Source organism: Rhinolophus hipposideros (assembly GCF_964194185.1).
Source record: "Rhinolophus hipposideros genome assembly, chromosome: 17".
Lineage (NCBI taxonomy): Eukaryota > Metazoa > Chordata > Mammalia > Chiroptera > Rhinolophidae > Rhinolophus > Rhinolophus hipposideros.
Window position 1 is genome coordinate 52,488,621 of NC_138063.1, and position 23,558 is coordinate 52,512,178.

At 38.6% G+C, this 23,558-nt stretch overlaps 1 protein-coding gene across 1 annotated transcript in view; it reads right to left on the bottom strand.

The window, feature by feature from the left end:
* The window catches only part of PIEZO2 (piezo type mechanosensitive ion channel component 2), a 457,095-nt gene that overhangs the window by 21,937 nt on the left and 411,600 nt on the right, over window positions 1-23,558 (bottom strand). Inside the window, exons 39-46 of the mRNA XM_081077986.1 lie at window positions 21,744-21,910; window positions 11,194-11,661; window positions 10,576-10,834; window positions 7,421-7,603; window positions 4,095-4,347; window positions 2,707-2,839; window positions 1,327-1,474; window positions 1,016-1,230 (exon numbers count right to left, since the gene is read on the bottom strand). Of these exons, the coding sequence (XP_080934112.1) occupies window positions 1,016-1,230; window positions 1,327-1,474; window positions 2,707-2,839; window positions 4,095-4,347; window positions 7,421-7,603; window positions 10,576-10,834; window positions 11,194-11,661; window positions 21,744-21,910 (1,826 nt within the window). The remainder of the gene's footprint in view (window positions 1-1,015; window positions 1,231-1,326; window positions 1,475-2,706; window positions 2,840-4,094; window positions 4,348-7,420; window positions 7,604-10,575; window positions 10,835-11,193; window positions 11,662-21,743; window positions 21,911-23,558) is intronic.

Consider the following 23,558-nt stretch of genomic DNA (forward strand, 5'->3'; position numbering starts at 1 on the left):
GCTGATAATTCCTGTTTATAGCTGTTTCTCTTGTTTTTCTGTTATCAACTGACACATTCATTTGTTCATGCATTAAGCACCAAGTTGATCCCAAGTACTGTTTTGGGTGGAGGCATGGGATAGGAAGACCTGGGAAAAGTGACATCTGGACTGAGAACTGAAGCGTGAAGAGGATGAAGCACTGTGGGCTAATGTCAGGAGAGGAGGGGAGTGAGCAGAAGGGCTTTGGCATTTGGGAGGGCATGATGTCCTTGGGGAAAAGAAGGTCAACACAGAGGATACTTAGGGTTCAAGGTGATGGAGGGAAAGATGGAAGCCAGCCACCTCCTAGAATCTTACCAGGCCTTTCCATATCAAACTTTAGGTTAGTCTTTTTAAATCCACCATCTCCAACCCACCTTAACCAGCAGCAGTTGTTGTAGTAACAGCAGCAGTGTCATGGGGTCATGAGTCTGCATGCTTCCTGCCCTGTGTGCTGAGACTGGGCCAGGCACTTTCCAAATGCTGTTGCATTTAACCCTCACAAATACCCTACGTGGCAGATACTATTCTCATCTTCTCCCGACCCCCACCGAACCTCTACGTTTTCTCCTACCAGTTAGATGGTCTCCATTTTTTCATCCACTTCTCAAATGACATAGTCTCATGTCCTCTCATCCTAAGACCATGTTCCAATTCATCTCTGTATCTACTAGGTGTAGAGACAATCACAGCATAAGAACCCTAGGTTTGCTCTGATCCTCAGAATTGTCACCTCTCTTATTCTGAAAACCCTATTTGTATATATGCCTATGAACATGCAATGAAAATATTTTTGAGGAATCAGTTCACACTTTGGATTCATACTGAATTTCATATTGATTAAAAACTCTAACATTTCTTACCCATGGGGATGCTTTGCCATGCCTCTGCCTGCACCTGGTGATTTTGCTGTGCTGATACATATGGAGTGATAACCTTATAGAATGTGTTGGCATTAAGGTGGGCCCATGGCTCTGGTTTCCAAAGACCTTACCTCTCAGTCACACCAGGCAAGATGAAGAACATCCAGAAGTGAATTCCAAACACAAGAATGACCTGGAAAATGACCTTTCCCAATACAGTCTTCCTGAGGTACAATGCTCGGTCCACCACCATGGTTCCAAACTGAATGAGAACCATCACCAGAAATGGCCCAGGTACCTGGTCCTCAGAGAGTGAAGAGGTGATGTCTGCTGCTGCTGAGTGTTTCTGGGAAAAAGACAACAGGTTCAGGCCTAAGTGGCATTTCTCAGGACAGCATCACTATTCGTCACTAGAGGGATTGTGGCCTTTACCCCCACCTACCCCAAAGGCCCAAAAGCCAAAGACTATGATGACGAAGTCGACAGTGTCAGCCAGGAACATGAGCACATAGACATCAGTCACAGCGCTGTAGTCTGGGTGGATGAGGTTGTAGAAGAACTGTCTGATGGGCACATATATTTGCAGAGTCCTGCAAAACAGAGACCCCCCCACCCACCCACTTGCTTCAGGAAGGGCAGGATGGGAGGAATGACCAGATACTGCAACCATTCTCTTCCTATGCATTCCTCTTTCCAACCAGGTTGTACCTCTCTTACAGCCTCAGGATAGTCCTGCTGCAGGAGCAACTCCTGTACTAACAGAGTATATACGAGTTCATTGCCAAGGTAGGCACTGCAGCCCTTTTTGCCAATGGAACCACAAATTTTTCTCCCACCTGAAATGTAATAGAGTGGTATAAAGACCTGGAATTTAGGGGCAAATCAAGAGGTTTGTCACTTGATTCAATTCCTCTCCACTTGTGAGACCTTGAGCCTGCTACTTAACTCTCGCTGTTTTTGTTTCCTCTTCTGTTAAAATGTGGGTAATAATAAGAACTGAGGCACAGGGCTGGGGTAAGAAATAAATGGGAATGCATGAGGGCTTAGACCTGACATACTGACCCAGCACTAGGTCATCCTTAGGCATTCCTGCCCCTCCCCTTTTTGGTCCTGAGCATCTCCTGGTTTCTAGAGCCCTGGGCTTTTGAACTCACATTGCTCTGTCCTTCATAACTGTGTCCTGGCTCTTGCTTGTCTGCCCAGCCTCTGCCCTATTTTACTGTGCTCTGGCTTCTGCCTTCAATTTAAGGCCACATTCAGGTGTGGATGGCCTTCCTGGTCTCAAAGCCCACATTCAGGGTCAGCCCTGCTGTATGTCCTCCATTCCCACTCCTTGTCTGCTGTTTGTCTGTGTCCTTGACACTTAGGAGGGACCTGTGCATTTTGTTGGAGACTGGCTATATGTCCAAGGACAAACTATTTCCCCACCATGTGCCTCAGTTTCCCCTCTCTAGAAGGAGAGTGTATGTCTAAGGCCCTTCCCGCTTTGAATCAAATTCCTCTTTGTCCAGTTGGATGTTACCATGAATATGCCTGGAATTACCTACTATGAGCTCCTGAAATTACTTATTTACCCTGTTCAAATAGAAAATTGTGTTTGTAAATGTGGATATAAAACTGACTCATACTTATTGAAAAGTAATTTTTATACAATATAATAATGGATCAATTTATTCTGCCTTACGAAGGTGATGTTTGTGATATGAGAAGTCATTCTCTGCTCTTTACCTATGGTTTATATGAAATCATTGTTATCAATTATTTCCCAAAGTTCCCCCACCCTAAAATAAAACTCATGACGTAATTATTTTCACCCACTCACTTCTTTATGGTAAATGCTTTTGCTTTGATTATATGTTCTTGAAGCTTTTCCACATAAAGTTCTCTTTTGCTTTTTTGCTTGATGCTCAAAACACTGCTTCCTTTTTGACTGCTGTTTCGGGTGCTTGTGCTGCCTAGAAATAAAAGAAAACTGTGTGAGGGATATGAATGACAAATGTCTAAGTATTACATTGTTTTGTGCCTGACATTAATAAAAAGTATGTTGGAAAAAAAAAAAAACCAAGATGCACCGTGAGGTACATGTTTATTGACATAGATGTCACAGGAGTCCCTGGGGCCACATGCAGGGGGATGGCTTGAAATTGTTTCCAGGTGAGAAAACACAGGTCCCTAAGAATGGTGACTGAGAATTTGGAAAGTGCCGTCTCAACTCTGCTTCTATAGGAAAACACATCTGTGGGTTTTCACACCCAGTGCTGATTCTTCCCTGGATTGTTATGTGATCTTTGTGCGGGGAAGAAGAGCTTTTATAGTGCTAAATGGGGTCCTAGGTCGCAGGTGTTCCAGATTGGGTCCATGCCCCATCCCTTTTCTTATGTCCTAATTTCTTTAACTGAGAAATGAATGTAAGATGATCTGCCAACATCTGCCTGAAAAGTATATTCTGAAGATGAATATGGTCATGTGCCAATTAACACGGTGGGAATACATTCTGAGAAATACAATTTCGTGGTTGTGTGAACATCATAGAGTGCACTTACACAAACCTGGATGGCATAGCCTACACAATTAAGCTATAGCTCTATGGTATACCCATTCGGGTGTGGTATACCTGAAAAGTCATTATGCAGCACATGACAGTACACAAGTGTTTGATAAGCTTCTAACAGGAGCGCTATAAATACAAGCACATAATTACTCGAGGAGTGGCAACTGTAAGGCATATCTACTTTCTGATTACACTTACTGTTAGTAAGAAATTAATAACTAGCTGAGGAAATCAGTAGATGGTGTGGCTGAAAAGTTCCCATCAATAAAATCTAAATATATTTTTGAAATAAATTGTGATTTACAGCACTCTGGACACACCCAGCAGAATCTCTGGATAGGATCTTAAAACTATCATGTGCCCAGCAGTGTGGCACCAGGTACCACACAGTGCACTGGTCACTCTTCACAATTATCTGAAATCCCTGTCCTGGGAAGGAATCTGACATTTGAGCAACGATGTGACTGCCCCAGGTCACACACAGCTGAGTCAGGATTTAAACTTGGGTCTGTTTGATTTCAAATTACTTTCTTTTCACATCACAAGATCTGTCTCCTTGGTAACACCCAACAAACTCGCCTGCCCCAGACCCACTGGCACCAGGAAAACGAAACACCTCAGGGTGTTATTCCAGCCCAGGGATACCACATGATGGATACCTCTTTGGGACCTATTTGAAGAAAAGCTGGATCTATGGGATATCTGGGAGCTGCTGCCAGAGCGTTTCCTCCGTACAGCTGTCGGCTGCTCAGGGAAGGACACGTGCACTGACTCTGTGGACGCGGCCAGGTTGATGGATTTCAGAGAACCAGAGGAAGCCCTTCTGCCATGACTGAGGGACAGCTCATCATCTGATTCTTCTTTGTCGGTGCCACTTTCAGTGATGTCGTCTTCATCCCATAAGCCATGGCACTAAAAAAGCATTGGAGGGGACAATTCAGACTGCCATTTGAGGTGAGAGAGCTGGTATTCTGCCCTATAATATCTCACCCAACATACTGTCCCCCAAGATTAGAAAACCAAAGGTAAAACAGAGTGACTATAGTTGAAAACACTATGTTGTATAACTGAAAATTTGCTAACAGAGTGGAACTTATATATTTTTTCATAAAAAATCCGTATATAAGGTGATGGATGCATTAATTAACTAGATGGGGAACCCTTTCACAATGTATACATTTACCTAATTACCACAATGTATACTTTAAATATTTTACAATTTTATTTGTCAATCATACCTCAATAAAGCTGAAATTAAAAACAAGAAAAAGATTAGAAACCAAGGAAGGGGAAGGGATTCTAAAAAAGCTTATCGATAATGTTGTGATGGTCCCTGTAGAATAGAGATGAGTGAGGGTAGATTCTAAGACATTGGCTAATTAATTGAGATGGAGACAGGTGATGTTTGACAGATGGAGTAAACATGAAATTATAATCACTTTACTTGTTCCTTGAGCGAAAGTGCTTTCCAGAACACACATCTCTATGCTTATAATAACATTCAAAGTATCTACTTGAAATATCAGTGGGTGAATTTAGCCTCACTGCCTCGTGTTCTCCAAATATCTGTACTTGAATAATGATGCTGTCCCTACTCCAGCCTGTATAACAAGATATGAATCCTTGAATCACCCATGACTAACTCAGAAACAGAGCTGCAAATAACTTTACTCAAAGAATGTTGGCTCACAGGTTATGATGCATTCTGCACAGCCTGGGTTTTGCTTCAAGAAAATAAAAGGGGCTCATAAAGACGGGAGGAATGACAGTAGAAAAGAAGGCTGAGAAACCAGGGACTGTGTTAGAGCAATATGCTACCTGGATCACAAGTCACCCTTATGATGAGATGACCTTGCTGCTGTTGGATGAAATTCCCAAATGAGCCCACTGCCTCCTGAGCACGCTTTGTGTTTATTCCCCAAGACTGACCAGTCCTCCGTCTGACACATATGTTAGAGGATAAAAGCTCCAGGCCAATTTGCCATAAATCAGTTAATCAAAAACCAACTCGGAGAATAATCAATTCATCAAGACAAAGTCACATAATTTAAAGATTATTCTTAAATATTTATTTATAGATATATTGTTTAAACATATTGAATTATTCTTATAAACAAACATTTTAGGTGTTCTTAAGGGGACTTTACAGTTTACACTGATTTCTTTCAAATCATTTAAAAAGTTGTTTTGCCTTTTGCCAACATTTTAACATATTTGGATTCTTTTTCTACTTTCTTAGCAGTATATTTAAGTTTGTTAATCTTCTAATTATTCATAAAATTGCAGCAATTAATACTAAATAGGATAGACTTAACCACTTTTTACATTTCTACATAGTTTTCATTATTTGGTTTCCATAGTAGCATTCTATATGAGGTTTATTCTTTTCAAAAACTGTAGGGTTGTTTGGTTTTCTATAAAAAGATTTATCATTTCAAAAAGTATTTTTCATATCATTTGCCAAAATTTCAGCATAATACCAGTACCTTAAATCTCATATACATTCACCATATAAATGAAATTTTCAAAAAAGAAATCACCAAAATATTGTTTATTATATACTTTAAATATAAAATTGTAGCTGTTAAACCATTTGAATATTGATGAAAAATAGTAAAATTGCCTAAAGGTTTATAAAATTTTCAAAATTACATGCAAAAAGGATACAAAAGTTGCAAAAGAATTCTAAAGTGGCCAAAATTATACCATCATTTTTAAATGCTAAAATTTAAACTAATTTCTAGAACTAAAACAATAAGATTAATACATTTATTAATATACTCATAACAATAATTAATAAATTGGATTAATTCAGGTAATTAATATATTCATCAGAAGAACTGGAGTATTTGGATAAATTCAGTTTTGGCTAACTGCTGTCCTCAGATAACATACCACAACCCAATGACCCAAGAAGACTTCCCCCAAATGGAATGTTCGGGACTTGGGTACTTTGCAAGATGACAAAAGATAGAGTGAAGATCTTAAACAAAGGTATATGAAGATGAACCCAGTTTGAAATACCCATTGAGTAGGACAGAAGTTGAACACACTGTTACATAGGTATGTGTGCATACATGTATATGCGTGTATAATATATATAGTATTAACATAGGTCAAGCCTATTCTAAAAAGGAACTAATAAAGATACTACTTGATAAAATAAATTTAAAATATTTTATAAAAGGAGACAAGGTTAAAGGAAGAGAAGTAAGGTTGTGACAATAGGCACATCAACACATAAAATGTGTGCTATACAATAATTTCTAATTTTTATCATTGAGTAGCGTATTTTGCATACATACAAGCTTAGCTTATAGTTCACAGGATACAAGAAGGAAAAACCCACATAGTTGCTCAGGATGACAAGAGTTACTGAACCTGAGACAGCTCATCCTGTAGTCATGTCTTCCCAAAGCAGTGTGATAAATGGCCTTCTTAACAATAAGCTTACGGAAAGCATAGCACTGGCTTCACCAGACTATTTAATGTTTGATCTCTCACCAAAGCTAATGGTCGCATGACAAGAAACTACCCAATAAAACAATGCTACTAGAAAATAGGCAGCGATTAGGATGGAGATAAGAGGGAATATGATCCACCCGAAATTATAGGTCTCTGATGTTTTGGTTTAAACTTGGAGTAGAATTTAGCATATCAGGCATTAAAATATTTTATGCCATTCAAGCAATTCCCACAAATGTGGATTAGTTATTCAATGTTCAACCCAGGGTAGAACTATGGGGAAATATTCTCCCAGACTTATTACAAATTTCATTATTGAGTACAGTGTTGGAGAAAATGTACAACAAATGAATATAATTGCTTTTTAGTGTGTGTGTTTGTTTTTTAAAAGAGCATACAGGAAGATGCCACTCACTGTCCCCTCAGCACTGTCACCAATCCTAATGTTCACATTCTCCAGGAGTATTACAGGAGTATTACAATTATCAACATGTGCTGGGTAACTGTTAATGGGCAGTACCTTCAGAATTGATCGATGGAAGAAAAGAGCCAGGAGCTGAATGAGATCATAAAGAACATAGCCTTCTTTCTTTTCCACACCTATGATATTAGGTGGATGGTAAGGTTTATCCTTGTTCAATTCCACATTCTTATTCCAGGGAAAAAACCCAAATTGGAAGAAATACTTGACCACAATTGTCACCTGCACACAGATGATAGAAATAATAATAATAAAAAAATTACTCCTTTTAAGAATAGTTATATAAGAGAAACAGCAATATAAAACATTAAAAAAATCCATTTCACAGTTTTGATCATAGTAATACACAGAATTATGTGGAATAATAACATCATTATTTTTACAGAGCGTTGACTTTAGAACAAGGGCTATATCTTACCCTCACAAATGCCTTTGATAGTAGATATATCAGGGCCAGTCAGGTTACTCATGACACTGCTTAAATGATTTCCTTAAGTTAGTTGCTTAATTTATACTGATTTAATTTACATTTAATTAATTATGCTGCTATTAACGCATGGTAATTAGGAAAAATTAACAAAATAATATTTATATGTTTATATTTTATATATTGCTGCAATTGGTAATCTTTATGAACATATCACACAGTTTTGATGTACACAATTTTTACTTTACTCCAATCTCTTTTTTCTCACTACTTTATGGCTCATTGAAATTTCTTCTCAAGAAGAAATACAAATAAGTGTAACAAACTGTCCAGTTGTGTCAGTAACTAGTTCAGGGTACAAATGTTGTAAAGAAGTGGTTTGTTGTAGAGAAGAGGTAGGAAGACAAATGAGAAAATTGATGGGTTTCATATAAGCATACCTCTAATGTCTATATCATCAGGAGTTCGCTGTAACATAATTCATCAATAAAAAATACATTCAAAAGTCCTCTCTTGACCTAGAATCTCCCTTTAGCTCTTCTCCTCTAGCACCTTCTTAGACAAGCTTCTGCAAAGAACAGTCCTGTGTTTCTCATCTTAGTGGACGGCATCTCCATGTACCAAATGCTCATCCTTGCTTCTCCTTTTCTCCCTCACATTCCAACCAGTTTTAGTCAATTACTAAAACCTCATTTACCCACTTATCATCAACCTCATTGTCACTTCATTCAGACCCTATTACTTCTCACCCAGACAGCTAAAATCATTTCCTACCTGGTCTCCATGCCTCCACATTCATTCTGTATAAAAACTTGCAAAAAACGCAAACCTGATTGAGTCATGCCCCTGTTCAAATCTTTCAGTCCAAGGGGATAAGTCCTAAGCATAAACCCTGTTGACATTCCCGAACTCAATCTGCTGCACTCTTCACTTGCAGCCTGCCTTCTAACTATCATAAGCCACCTGTCATTCTTAGCACATGCCAGGTTTGTCTTATGCCTTTGTTTCTTTTCATGGGTTATTCCTAATGACAGCAGCTCTCTTTGTTATTCTTCCTTTGGTGATCTTACACTCATGCCTTAAGACTCAGCTCTAAGTTCTCTTTCACTGTGAAGTTACCGTGATATCTAACCTCTCTCCACCCCACCAGGCTGCATGAGGCACAGCCTCCATCTAAGTCTTGTATAGTCTTTAATGAAGTTTTATATCAATTGTAGGGCAATTCTTTGTTTACCTCATATCTGTCTACCACATAAAACTGTGAGCCATTGAGAAACAGAAACTGATTTTTTTCCCCTTTTCTTTTCTTTTCTTTTCTTTTTTTACTTGTTGTATTTTCATCCTGAGTTCTTGGGTTTTGGCACATAGTCCACATTGTGGAGTGAATTAACATCAACTTCCTACTTCTTTAACAACAATTTCCTACTTCTTCATTCCTCAGTGTGACAGAAAAAATAGAGAATCCAAGTTTACTCAACCAGGAAGATTTTATTTTTAAGATGAAAGCTGTGTATAACTAGCTCTTGTTCCATTTTCCATATTCTCAGTACCTGTTCATACTTTACTCCTAGTTGAGAAAATCCCTCCCACAGAGGTGTTAGAGAATGTACCCATTCCCCAAATAAGGAGTCATTTATATCCTGCATAACAAAGTGCTGTATTGGAAGTAATATTTAAGAACAATTGGCAGATTGTGATGTACAGGCTAATTAAAGTAATATTTGGCTTTTCATCTTTTATTTTTATTATGGAAATAAGATACATGGCATTAATACTTTAAACTGAATAATTTTGATATGATTTAACATATAACTTTGCTTTTACTGTTGAATTATTTATAAACCTGCAAAATTTCTAGACTCTAATAGTACATCAATCACAAGTATTATAATTTAAGAAGTAATTATAGTACCATTATTAGTGAAAACCTTTTCTCATGAGCCAGGTAAGAAAATTAGCCTACTTCACAAACCTAACACAAAGAACTATGATATCCCAAGGCACAAAGTCTATAGAGATCCCTTTTCTTTTCTTTTTTTAAATTAAACTTTATTAGGGTGACAATTGTTAGTAAAGTTACTTAGGTTTCAGGTGTACAATTCTGTAATACATCATCTATATATTCAATTTTATGGTTGCAATGGGAATTCGTGATCGTCTATATATTTAATAGAATAGAAAAGTAGGTCCATACAATTGGTCAGAGTGTCTCTTGTACTCTCACAAGTGATGGAAATGGGCTGGCAATTCACAATTTTTGTTATTCAGATTTTTAAGTGGGTCATTATATACCTTTGTGTTTTGAGGTGTGGAAACTGGCTTTTAGGCTCAAAAATGGAAAATATGCATATTGCATCAAACTATATTCACAGTGCTTACTGTATTGGTTAATTCAGTATCCACTCAAATGATATCCACAGGCTCCAGGCACTATGTTTAGTTCTGCCTAGCACTGTTAATATCTCAGTGGTTAATATTATAAGACAGACAACCAGGCTTCAGGCGTCAGCCCCAACACTCACCAGCTGGGTAACTTTGGGCCTTTAGTCTCACTAACAGCTGGTTCCTTATCTGTTAAATAGGAGTGATAGTAGCAGCTATCTTGTGTGAGGTGTGAAATGTGAAAAGATACATAAAACTACGAGCATTAGATAACTGTTAGTTATACTCATTTGTTTATCCAAGAATATCCATCTAACTGTTCTGTGTGAAACTACCCGGAGGCTGGGCAGGCCCACCTAGAGTGAAGGTTCCACAAAAGGCCTACCTCTGTGTAGACAATGGCCATCATCCAGAACCGTCTGCTGGGCCTTGGGACAGACAGCATGGCCCAGAGGAAGATCAGAATGGGGAGCACGAGGGTGATCATGGAGGCAGAGACCATGTGGTTTAGGATGATCACAAAATAGCACACCATTTCTGAGCGTGCCACCAGAGTGTTATACATGGCGTAGAACAACAGCAAGAACCTGGGCTGGTCAACGTAGAATTGTTCTGACTCTTCAAGCTCATCGTCATGAAACATCCTGTTTAAGTAAACAACATGACAATAAATTTGTCTTCATTTCTCCAAATTACTTTTTTCCATTTTGCATGATCCCTCCTGTCCTTCCTTGTTTCCTGGTTCCCTAGATTTCTTGTGGAAACAACCTACATTTTTATTACAGAAAGAAATGTGAGCACGGTGTCTATTGACAACTTCTGCTAGTTCTACCATTTAGTGATAGAAAACCTGAAGTTCTGTATTTGCAGTAATGAAAATTGTATCTGTTAGCAGTGACTATCTAGGTGGGTATTTTTAATAGGTGAGTTTCTCTATGCACAACCACAGCCCATGGAAGCGCTGACCCCCAGCTCCGCCTCCAAGCAGCCAGCGGGCTCTTACTTGTTCAGCAGCAGCTCACTGGCAGTCAGCTCGTGAGTCAGGGGTGGTAAGATGCTGGACTCCAGCCTGTCGGAGCGGCTGTCGTCGGGGCTGACCGCCATGCGGCTCGGGCTTGCAGAGTCATCCCTCGAGCCGAAGGACAGGCGCTCAAAACTGACAGCCTTGCTGTAGGATGGAGGGACCTCCACGTCGCCCTCCTCGGTGGAGTATTGTGGCAGCTCAGTGTCAGGGGTGACGCTGGCCTCCTCGGATTCTTCCGTCTCCTCTGCCTCCTCCATCTCTTCCTCCTCCACGTCTTCCTCTTCCTCCTCCTCTTCGGGCCCCTCTGGCCCTGCATCCAATGTGGCCTCACCGCCCTCATCGTCACTGTCCCTGACTCCCACCTCCTCGTCTTGCTCCGTCTCCACCTCTTCTATGGTTTCTGTGGTCCCCTGGCGGGAGTATAGCATGGTGCACTGCGTGGGCTCGCTGTTAGGAGAAAGGGACCCACACAGACACTTGTCTTAGCATACAGTTCCTTGGAATCCCTCCAAATTCTCAAGAAACCTTCTCAGCACTCCCAAATAAAAACATCAATGCATGTGAGAAAATTAAATACCCCATCTCACCTCCGTGCATTCTACCTGCTTTGTTCCTTTGTGAGATTCACATCTGGTCTGCAGAGACTGAAAACAGCAGCCTCTCAAATGCAAAAGCTGACAGTGCACACACCCAGTTGAAAACCAGAGTAAGTCAACATGTCTCACAAGTTGCTAAATCCAACTATGCACAGAGGTTTTAAAAATCGTATCAAAATTCACAGCCATGGGTTCCATTGTTTATCTCCAAATCAAGTCATAGCATAGCATACCTACCATTATATATATTTTAAAGCAGGGTGCATATGCAAATGAGAAAGAAGTCTTGCCAGTTTGGGTCTGTTGATGTTGACCAAGATAAACCTAATCTCAGTCTTGTGCAAGGGACCCACCCCGATCCAGAAAAGGAGGATAGAAATGATAAAATATTGGCTGAACAACTTCATGCTTTATTTAAAAAAGGCATACTTCTTTAATATTTATTCTCTCTTCCTGTTTTTCCATCGTTTGCCTTTTTGTTATTGGCACTTATTACATTAGACTGAAATTTTACCATCTCTCCGATTCCCAAACATCTCCCACTGAGCTCTTTGTTTACAGAAGGAAACACACAATTTTCTCTTCCCCCTGTGATCTCTCCTTCGGGCTGTTTGTCCACCCTCAGCGTTCACTCTTGCTCTCTCTCCTCCCAACTACTTTAATTGATGTTCTTCTGTCAGCTCCCCTTCTAGCATTCACTTCCTATCGGCTCTCTACCCTTCTCTTCATTCTCTCTTTTTGGCACCCTGTTCCTTTCTCTTGCATCTCTCCTCTCCTCCTTTTAATGTTTTATCTTCTGACTTTCCTTGCCAGGTCCATGCAGGAAAAGTTGGAAATGAAAATAGAGCAGCCACACCAGTAAAATTCATGGCATGCCTTTTAATTTTGTCTATGTCAGAGAATCCAGTCCCCAAAGGGGAGAGAAACAAAAGTTATCTGGTTATATGGAATCTGTAGATATAGAGCTATAATTCGTTAGACTCTGAAATATGCAGTTATCTCAATGGCATATCCGGGCATCTAGGGTCCAAAATCACTGAGATCCTCAAATGCACAGATTGTACTTATTTTTCTTGTCATCAACACTGGTGTAGATGTGTCAACAAATAAATGAATGAACGGATGAGCATTGGCTGAGCCCTGAGACTGAAGAACCAAATTTGCATGTGTTCTTGGTTCCTGGTCAAGTGTTTAATATTGCTGTGACTTTGACCCTAAGTATGCACATCATGTAGAAGGATCTTGGAATGCCAAACCAAACAAGCTTTTTGCTAAGACTTACCTCAATTAGACATAGCCTCCTAGGAAGGCCATGGAATTGATCATCTCAGGGAATTTTCAGACCAATGGAGCCATCCCCACACTAGTTCTAACTTCTGGTTACACTATATCCAATAACAAGCACTCTTTCTATGGTTTTGGATCTGGTCTGGCCCTGAAGAGATTCAACAAATCTTGGTACCTTCAGAAATCAACCAAGTGGAATGGCATAGCAAGTGTCTGCCAGAGGACATCTCAAATGGCCAAGGCATTCCCATCATTGCCAGACTCCAGCATACTGCAGCACCCTATTAAGATACATAGCTGCCAACAAAAAGAAGTGAACAAACCTCTAATCTGCCAAAATTGAAATTAGTTTTGGATTGGGTTATTTTGGTGTCAGGATAAGCACAATGTTGCTGATGCCTCTGTGCCCCTGCTGACCATTAAAGACAACTCAAAAAAGAACTTTTGGACTTTATGCAAATAATTTCATTTCCAAGTGATTGTTATTTTATGGTAGAATTTAATGAGAAAACTTAAGCCCAAAGTAATCTTTTCCAAACAAAACAAGTTATGGTCTACAAACATGATATATTCTGCATAATAATGTTCTTTTAAAAAGAACAATGGTAAAACATATTCTGACTTTTATGTCAGTTATGTATATAAAACGTGGACAGATTTACTCTGTATCAATTAAAAAGGACCGCTATTACTGATTTTTGGACTTTTTTCCTATTGCATGTATCTTTTGATGAAATCAGGGGAATAATTTTTTTTACCTTTCCTGACACATTTCCCCTGTGAGGACTGCCTACATGAGCTCTCAACCAAGGAAGAAACATGCTTTTTTCTTTGAAAGTGAAAAGTGTAAACTACTTACAAAATGGAGGACAATGTTTATCATAAGGTTTTTAAAGAAACTCCTAACAGACAAAAACTAAAGAGCAGTTAGTTTAATAAATGCTGTCCTGGGAACGACCAGTTATGTCCCAGAAAGGGTGGTGGTTATGCTTTGGTTACTCATGCAAATTCTTAAAAAAATAAATAAAAAGAAAACATACATCACAAGAACTTATATTTGCAGTGACACAAAAGGGAAAAAGATGATAAAATTATGGAACAAAGCATGCACAAGTTAAGCACCTTGATGCTAAACTGCCACTGTCAGCTGATGAGGAGGACATATCCAAGCTGAGCATTTTACGGAGCCTAGGTCGAGCACGCTCACTTGTTTTAGGAACAGTTTCTGGTCCATCTAAATCATCAAGGGTAGACTGCCTTGAGAACAGCATGGTTGCTTCAGTGTAGCAGCTAGCAGCGCAAACAGTTACAGAGACACAGTGTTAAAACACCAGTGGTACATCAGTTTACACATGGGTCAATTGACCAACACACTGCCATGCAGCAAACCACACACAACACCAACACCACTGACAACGACGACCGTCATAGCGGGTTTCAAGGACAGGAAAGGACCTGTTTGGCAGGACAATAAAACACAACAGTACTGGATTTAACAAAATATATTGGCTAGTGATAAATTACGAAATGTCACTCTCTAGGTGGGACAAGGAAATAGAATTAATTATAAGTCCCGACACTTCTTTCACAGAGAAAAATTCATATCATTATAACTTTTCAACTGAGTTTTTTTATTAAGTAAAATATGCTTATTAAGAGCTCCCTGAGTTCACTGAGATCATTTTGTAACCAAATTGCTTAAGCAGAAATATCTGCTCATGTAAAATTTATATAAAATATTTCAATATTTTTTTTAACAGTCTCCAAAATGAGAGAGGGAAGCTCAAGAATGACCACAGCAAACAATTTTCCACCCCATTTTCTGAGTGATATTCAGTGAAGCCAAACTAGATGCCTTGCATGTTGAAGAGATGCTGGTTTGATATGCAACAGGATATAAACCAACATCAAAGAAATGAAATAAAATGCTACAAAGAAAACAACAAAGGAAGTCTAGCAATTGCAGGGTCATTTTGTCTGTTAACTTTTCATTTCGTCTAATGACTCTTTTCTTCTGGATCATGTTTTAGGTCTTGATAGATGTCATTAGGGTGAGAACCTATTGGCTAAGTCCTCAGCTCCCGGCCCTCAATGGAGCAACAATGGGGGAGGGATTGATGGTGAATCAGGACTGAGATGCTACTGGGTAATGCTACTGAAGGAGAAGAAGCAAACAGAGTTATGGCACAGTCATGATTTCAGTTCAGACACACAGCTCAACCCCAAAGAGCCTGAGATTGGCCAGCAGAATACATATTTTCCAACCTGAGAGCTAGTGACCTGGCTGAAGCAGAGGAGCCGGCCTTTGCAATGCAGGACTGCTGATTCCCCAGCTGACATTGCTAAGCTGAACATCATCAAGTGACTGCACTAGGACGCCTACTGTGTGCCCAACCTGCACAGCTGGATGCCTTCAGTCAGTGATTGTGAAGCAGAAATGGACACAATTCAGGATGTAAAAAACTCTGGGGGTTGGAAAACAGAGTTTGAGTCACTCACTCATGGAACCAGGTAAAGGGATTTTCAGGTTCCAGATGATTTAGCACAAGTCCACGAGTACTCCAGTGGGGTCACCCTGCTGTGCACACCACAGCTACCAGGCCATGGGGTGGGACAATGAGAGGGTGAGTGAGCACGTAAGCAATCAAATGGTCTCTAATAAGGACACTCAGGCTGAGTTTTTAAGAAGGCCCTAATTTCTTTTTATGTCACCATGGCCTGGACAAAATGAGGAGATGACAAGATAAACTGGAAATTCATTGGGCAAACACAGGGAAGCTTGAGCTTGAGTCTCCATGAGAAAATTAACTGGCTGTTGGATATTAGATAAGTCAATTGTCCTCTTTTTGGGTCCCAATTTCATGATTTATGAGATGAGAAGACTGGATCTTTGAAGTTCAATATTTCATTTCATAATTTTAGAGGTGTAACCCCATGGCCTCTTAGGAGTTTGCAGGCAAAAGGACACTGTACTGCGCACCCTCTCCTGCAGCATTGCTCAGATTTTTTTCATGGGAACTACTGCTCTAATCCCTTGTGTTGAGTTCTACTGTCCCATCAACCCACCTTCAGACCTCACATAATTGGGTTACTTGGAGTGTGACAAATTTGTTATCCAACCTACGACAGTTTTAAAAGCGAAAGGAAAAGGGAGGTGCCTTATGATACCAGGCCCAGTGGACAAACCTAAATGGATGGTTGTTGTCAGCTGGCAGGGTCACACAGAGACATCTAGGTGATATATCTCAAATGATAATCAGTCCCTTCATGTATGGCAATGCACCTTAGAATGTCACTAATGTTTCTTGCAGGAATTTAAACCAGTTTATTTTCTGAAAAGGTAGATAATTTCTGATTTCATAAAACAACCATTAAAAAAATAAGTGCTATTTAACACCTGGATTTGAAGGAAATCATGACTATTCCAGTGAGTCAAAGGATAACAAATTCAGAAGGTAGGTTCTCACCCCAAACTCGTCTACTATGAACCCAAAGGTAAAGATGGGTGATGTGGCTGCCAGGGCAGGAGCTGTGGCAGGTGGGAAGGCTCCACCCAGGCTGCGTCTTCTGCGAAGTCCACACTGAGCATGCAAGTCCCCATTAGGGGTAATGCCAGACCTTGCCCAATGACACAGGTGTTGAAAGCAAACTTCCATACTCAGAATCCTTCTGGGGATTATTACTGCCCTTCCAGCAATCAGCATGTCTTCCTATAGGCTCTAGTGTAAACAAATGATTGTTTGGAGATTTGAAAGTTTTCTAAAGCAAAGTAACTAGGAAGGTGGTTTAGCCATTAAAAAAAGGGCAAATATGTAAATTCATTTATTAACAACACAGACATAATGATGTAATGGACCCTATCGTGTCTCCCCTTTCTTTCGGGTGAAAATAAAAAGTAAAAACTAATTTTAAAAGTATGGTTCTCTACTAGTAAATTTATTGGTTGGTTGACCATTTTTAAATTAGGGGGATATTCTGACAGTTTTTGTTAAAAGAACAATCAATGGATTTTAAATATTTTCTACTTCATGATTTTTGATCATGGGTACAGTTTTATACTTCTAATCTTGAATTAGATTTAAAGGAAGTACTTGATTTTATTTTAAATGGTCCTCCTCCTCTTCCTTCTTCTGTTTTGTCTCTCCTAAGTTGTGATTTATAATTTTAGTTAATTTCTTACTCACTAACACAGGAATCATGTATGTTTATTTTATGGACAATTTATTTTCAGTTCACTCTCTAATATTCTCTTTGTTCTCCTTGAGTTGTATGATTCGAAATTTATTCTGGAGCCACTATTTTAAATCAAGGTTCGTGTATGATATTCAGGGGGTGTGAACTCCTGAAATATTATGGAAAAATTTATATTTCTGTGTGCTTTTCCCTTTGGGACACAGTACATAGCTTCATGAAATTTCAAAAGAGGTTCATGAAAATCTATTACCAACCACTGTCAAGTTTCATCGCAAATTAATGAAGAAAGGTTATTCCATCCATTTCCCTTTATACATGCCAAGCTTAGGGATCCAGGTAACAACAACACAAATTTCTGTATTATGAAACAAGGCAAAAAGGGAGGTTAAAAAAATTTGTTTAAAAATACTGTAAATCACATTATGGGACAGCATATTTTTTTAAGAACAGATGCAAATATGCAATAACTAAATTATATACTATGCCTGTATTCTTCAATCTGTGGGAGGAAATACTCCCAGCTGAATATGAACGTGACTTTCAGTTAAGTTTACCAGAGCTGTCTGAAGCTTTTTATTTTCAGAATCAGAAAAAGGAAAACACTGTTTGCCTCAGACCCTGCCCATATTCAATATATATAAAACAGCGCTGTCCATGCTATGCAAAAAATTAATAAATAAAAGGAATATATTTTAGAAAATGTACATCTAGAGTATCTCAGCATTTTTCTTCTCCAACCATTTTTCTGTTTTCTTGAAAAACGGTTGTCTGGTCAGGAATAGGTTATAAAGTGGGTGGGGTTGGAAACTTTTAGATTCCCCAGTTCACCTTTATTCACCCCTGTAACTGGGAAACAGCATTAGTCAGCATCTTAATATTCACTACATTCAGAAAACCTTGCCTTCTCTGACCTCCTTGCCCACACATCTGTCCACTCTGCACACATGCCCATGCGGTCTCCCTTCATTATGAAAGGAATAGCTACCATGAAGTAACTTGGAACACATGAGTGTGGATAGAATGGGGATCAAAATGAACTTTCAGTTAGCAGGAAAGTGAAATAGAGATAAAATAATTCAGTTTAAATAATTAATCTGTAGATACAGAGAGAATTCGTGCAAGAACACTTTTAAGAAGGTTGGCAGCCTCCAAATAGGACAGTTTTTATGGTTTGCAAAAAATAAAATATAAATAACAATGACTTTTTGTCTCAGTGAAGTGTGTCAAAGGAGACGGAGGCCCCCTTTCAAAAATGCTGATTGTAGGACAATTTCAGGAAGACACACAAGGAGGCACTGCCAGAATTGCTAACCCAGGGACATAATGAAACATTTTCATGTTGTAACTTTGACATTACCAATGGGTTTAGAAATTAATTATTGAGAAATGTGTGTATGCTTGGGTAGAAAGCGAATGAGGTAATTAAGTTTATTAATATGCAATTTGTTCTAATAATCAATTATTTTATTATAGGAATTAAAAACATCTTAAACAGCATCTCAGTTAGCAAATAAATATTTTGACCTTGAAACCCTTAAGAGTTTTTGGACTAAGTGTTTCTGCTGTTCACAAAAATATATAATAGCTGAAATATATCTATTCCTTTGGAACTTATAAATAAGAAGAGATTCTTCCCAAATTAAAGGAAAAAATATATAATGTCTATTATTATCCCTCAAAGGACTTTAAAAGAATCAATACATCTTTTAGGAAGACTGGAAGGATTATATCCATGAGAAATTTTATCTGTACAAAAATCAAATATAAATCAATGTATGCATGAATACATATATTTTTAAAAAGATAAAAATGAAGTTAAAATGTATACTACTTTAAAACTTGAGGGATCTATCTATCTATCTATCTATCTATCTATCTAATATATAATCTCAAATATATTTTCAAACCAATAAATATAGATCTGCATCAAATAGATAATTATTGGGTAGCAAAAGAAACGACACACTTGCAAAAGCTCAAATACAGCAATTTGAAAAAATACAGTAACAGCTAACAATAGCACTTCAAAGTAAAAGCCTTTTTATCCACATCTCCCCATTCAGGTTGCAATTTCAGCTACTAGTTATCTATATTGGGTTTGGTATCTTGGTATTAATAAAATAGTCTCAGTTCCTTTCTCTGTTTCATCTTGTAACATATTCAGTGTTTGTGAAGGACAAATAGTCCACCAGGCCCTCGTGCCTTGCTCAGCATATGAAGTGTGACTGATGGTAATCCAGGAGCTTCTGAACCAGCCATGGGAATGCAGCTCATTTATCACGTCCTTATACAGCAGGAATTGTAGCCCAGGACTCCACAGATAATCCCGAGGATGGGTTTTCCTTCCCAGGCTCAAACTACCTAGAGATGATATATCTTTATATGCTTATCCCAGAATCAAGCCCAGGTCCTGGCATACAATAGGTGCTTTTTAACACATTTAATTAAAACAATAAATACATGAATGTCCTCAGTGATATAACTCTTTATCTATGAAGATGGACACAAGATGTGATTCATCCATTCTTAAGAGTCATTTTCCTCTTAAGATAGGACTTCTACTTTAACTTGAAAGCAAAATCTCTGCAATTGACAGCAACGATCTAGAACACTGTGATGCAAAGAATTAATAGGCTTTTCTGGGATAGGCAGTAAGAAAGACATGTCAATTCTCAAAGTCTGCCTGAAGTGCAGAAGAGGCAGTGAGAGGCAGCATACCATGGTGGTTGAGAGGTTGGGCTCTGAGCTGAACTCGGTGGTTTTGGATCCTGGGTCTGCATTTATATACTTCTGAACTGTGTGACTTTGGGTAAGTTAGTTAACCTCTCTGTAACTGAACTTTGTCTTCTGCAAAATGGGGATAATAATATGAGGTGTGATAAAAAATACGACAAATTTAAAAAATTATTACAGTAAAAGACACATTGCCATTAATCCCGCTCAAAATACTCTCTCTTGCTTTGGACACACTTATTCCATCGTTATTGCCACACTTGGAAGCAGTTCTGGAAGTTCTCTTTCGTGAGTGTCTTTAGTTGCGCTGTTGTGGCTGCCATGATGTCCTGAATCATTTTGACTTTGGGGAAGAGCCAGAAGTTGTACACTGCCAGATCTGGTGGATAAGGTGGATGAGGACACACGGTAATTTTTTTATTTGATGGAAATTGCTGTACCAAAAGTGATGTGTGACACAGAGCCTTTCTGTTGTGATCAACAAATTCGGTGAATGCTGCTGCAGACTGCCATCTAACAGAAAGGCAGGGATCTTCAATACAGAAAGTGGCACATCGAAACTTAGTAACAGTGTGTGACAAGTTTCAACTTGTTCGGTGCAGTCAGTTGGGTGTGACTGACTAAACCCCTTGGTTAGAACATAAAATACCTGGAGATACTGCCATGTGAAGCTAAGCTATCTATCCTGGGGGCTGTCTGTGCACCTGAAGCAGCACCAGGACAGTCGTCAATTGTGTCCAGTCCAGACTCTCTGGCAAGGTTGAGAGAAGGTGTGTTTTAAAGTGTGCTGTAACTCATCCTTTATCATGACAACATTTCTTGTCACACATAGCTTCTGGAATACAGCAATTTCTGTCAAATAAAAACATTATGGTGTGTCCTCATCCACTTTATCCACTGGATCTGATACCTTGCGACTTATAGCTCTTCCCCAAAGTCAAAATGATTCAGGACATGAAGGTAGCCACGACAGTGCAACTAAAGATATTCACAAAAGAGGAATTCCAGAACTGCTTCAGAAAGTGGCAAGAATGATGGGGTAAGTGTGTTCAAAGAGAGGGGGAGTATTTTGAGGGGGATTAATGGCAATGTGTCTTTTACTGTAATTTTTTTTAAATTTAAACGTTCACTGTATTGTTTGATCACACCTCATAGTATGCATCTCCTAGGGTCTTATAAGGATAAAGAGAGGTAACCCATGCACAGTGCTTGCTGCTGGTCCATGGCGAATTATCATAAAACTCAGGGAAGATGGAAGCTGACAGAATCACTTCTTGAACTTTTATTATGAATTATAAAGTAACAATTCTGAAAGGAAAATACCAAAGATAGCAACAGATGGTAGAAGATTCTCATATAGAAGGTACGTTGTGGAATGGAATTTTTAAAAGGAATTAAAGATGTAGCCCTTCACACAAATAGCAATTTTGTCATTGGGAAGATTCATTCTTACTTTCCTCCAGCTTGGAAATCTCTATCCTGTGTTTATGAATCATACATGTGTTTCTAAAAGTTTTTCATTGATACCCAGTTTTATCTGGCTCAGTCTAGGGGAGGACATTTCTTTTGCTTTGTTGTACATATGGAGATAGCCTGAAGAGGGTGGGGATCCATGTAAGTTTTGATTAACTTTCACGTCAGACATTCATTTCTCAAATTGACGAAGTCCACCTCTTTTACCTTTGTGAAAAGGAAACCCAATTTTAGAACATAAAATACCTGGAGATACTGTCATGTGAATCTAAGCTATCCATCCTGTGGGCTGTCTGTGCACCTGAAGAAGCACCAGGATGGCCGTCAATTGCATCCAGTCCAGACTCTCTGGAAAGGTTCATGATGTGGTTCTGATAGTACATGTGGATGCTTTCCCGAGTCGGAACATTGCCCTGTAGTGAAGGAGACATTGTCACAGTTCTTACTTGCCCATGTAGCCACCTGGCATTTCTGACAACTCTCAGCTTTCATGCACACCTTGAGTGGATTAAAACAAAGCTAGAAAGTTGGGCACTGATGTCAACTTATTGAATTAATGGTACTCAATATTACTCGGTAATGCTGAACAAGAAATCCCTTCTTGTTTGTGAATGAAGATGGTCAAAAGGAACAAATTTGCTGTTCTAAAATAAATGTCTTGGGATGTAATGCACAGCATGATGACTATAGTTAATAATACTGTTTTGTATCCAGGAGTCCATCCTTATACATGGAAGATAAGTTCTAAGATCCCCAGTAGGTGTCTGAACCTTGGATAGTACTAACCCTACGTATACTATGGTTTTTTTTCCTATACATACATATGTATGATAAAGTTTAATTTTTAAATTAGGCCCATTAAAAGATTCACAACAATGAGTAATAATAAAAGTTATGTGAATATGGTCTATCTCTCAGTAAAGTAGCACAGATATATTTTCTGTTCTTCACAATTTCACCAATAGAAGACTCCTTCTTACCATAGTAACCTTAGTAACATTAGTAACCTTAGATTTTAGTAACCTTAGCATACAGTATTTTTTAAAATCCTTATTAAATCAAGAGCTTTCACTTTTTCACTTAGGAAAAAAGCACCGTATGGCTTCTCTTTGGCAGATCTGAACTGCCAGCATCACTATTGTCACACTTTGGGGCCATTATTAAGTAAAATAAGGGTGACTTGGATACAAGCACTGTGATACCTCTATGTTGCTCTGATAACCAAGTGCTACTAAGTGACTAACAGGCGGGGAGCACAGAAGATATGCTGGACAAAGGGATGATTCACATCCTGGGTGGGATGGAGAGGGATGGCATGATATTTCATTACACTACTCAGAATGGTAAACAATTTAAAACTTACGAATTGTTAATTTCTGGAATTTTCCATTTAATATTTTTGGATTTTGGTTGATTGAGGGTAACTGAAACCATGGATAAAGGGGGAGTACTGTATTTGAAAGATCCTAAGAGAGCAGATTTTAAAGTTCACATCAGGAAAAAAGAATTGTAACTATGTATGGTGATGGGTGTTAGGTAGCCTTACTGTGGTGATCTCATTTTATATATTGCTGTATTCAACTCATTTTATATATATATATATATATATATATATATATATATATATATATATATATATGTATAATTCATCTCATTATATATATAGTCATTATGTTGTATATCTTATTTTTCAATAAAAATGTAAAAAGAAATCTCTTCTCATAGGTAGATAATTTTGTAGCTATGTATAAGTATGTAGATAAAAGTAACTTTTCCAGAAATGAACTATTATTTTTTAATATAATCTATAAACCTTATGTGACTATATTTTGTTGCTCTGCATATGTCCTAAAATTTCCTATGAGAAGTTGCAGATCAAACTTCCCAGACAAAAAACATAAGCCTTTATTAGATAGCAGAGTCAGCAGCTGCAAACTGTGGTGATGGGGTAGGAGAGAATGAATAAACTGGCCACTATCCCCAGGACTCTCGTGTGTGTGTGTGTACGTGTGGTGTGTGCATGCATCGTGTCTGATTATTTTAATCCTGAACATGGAACAG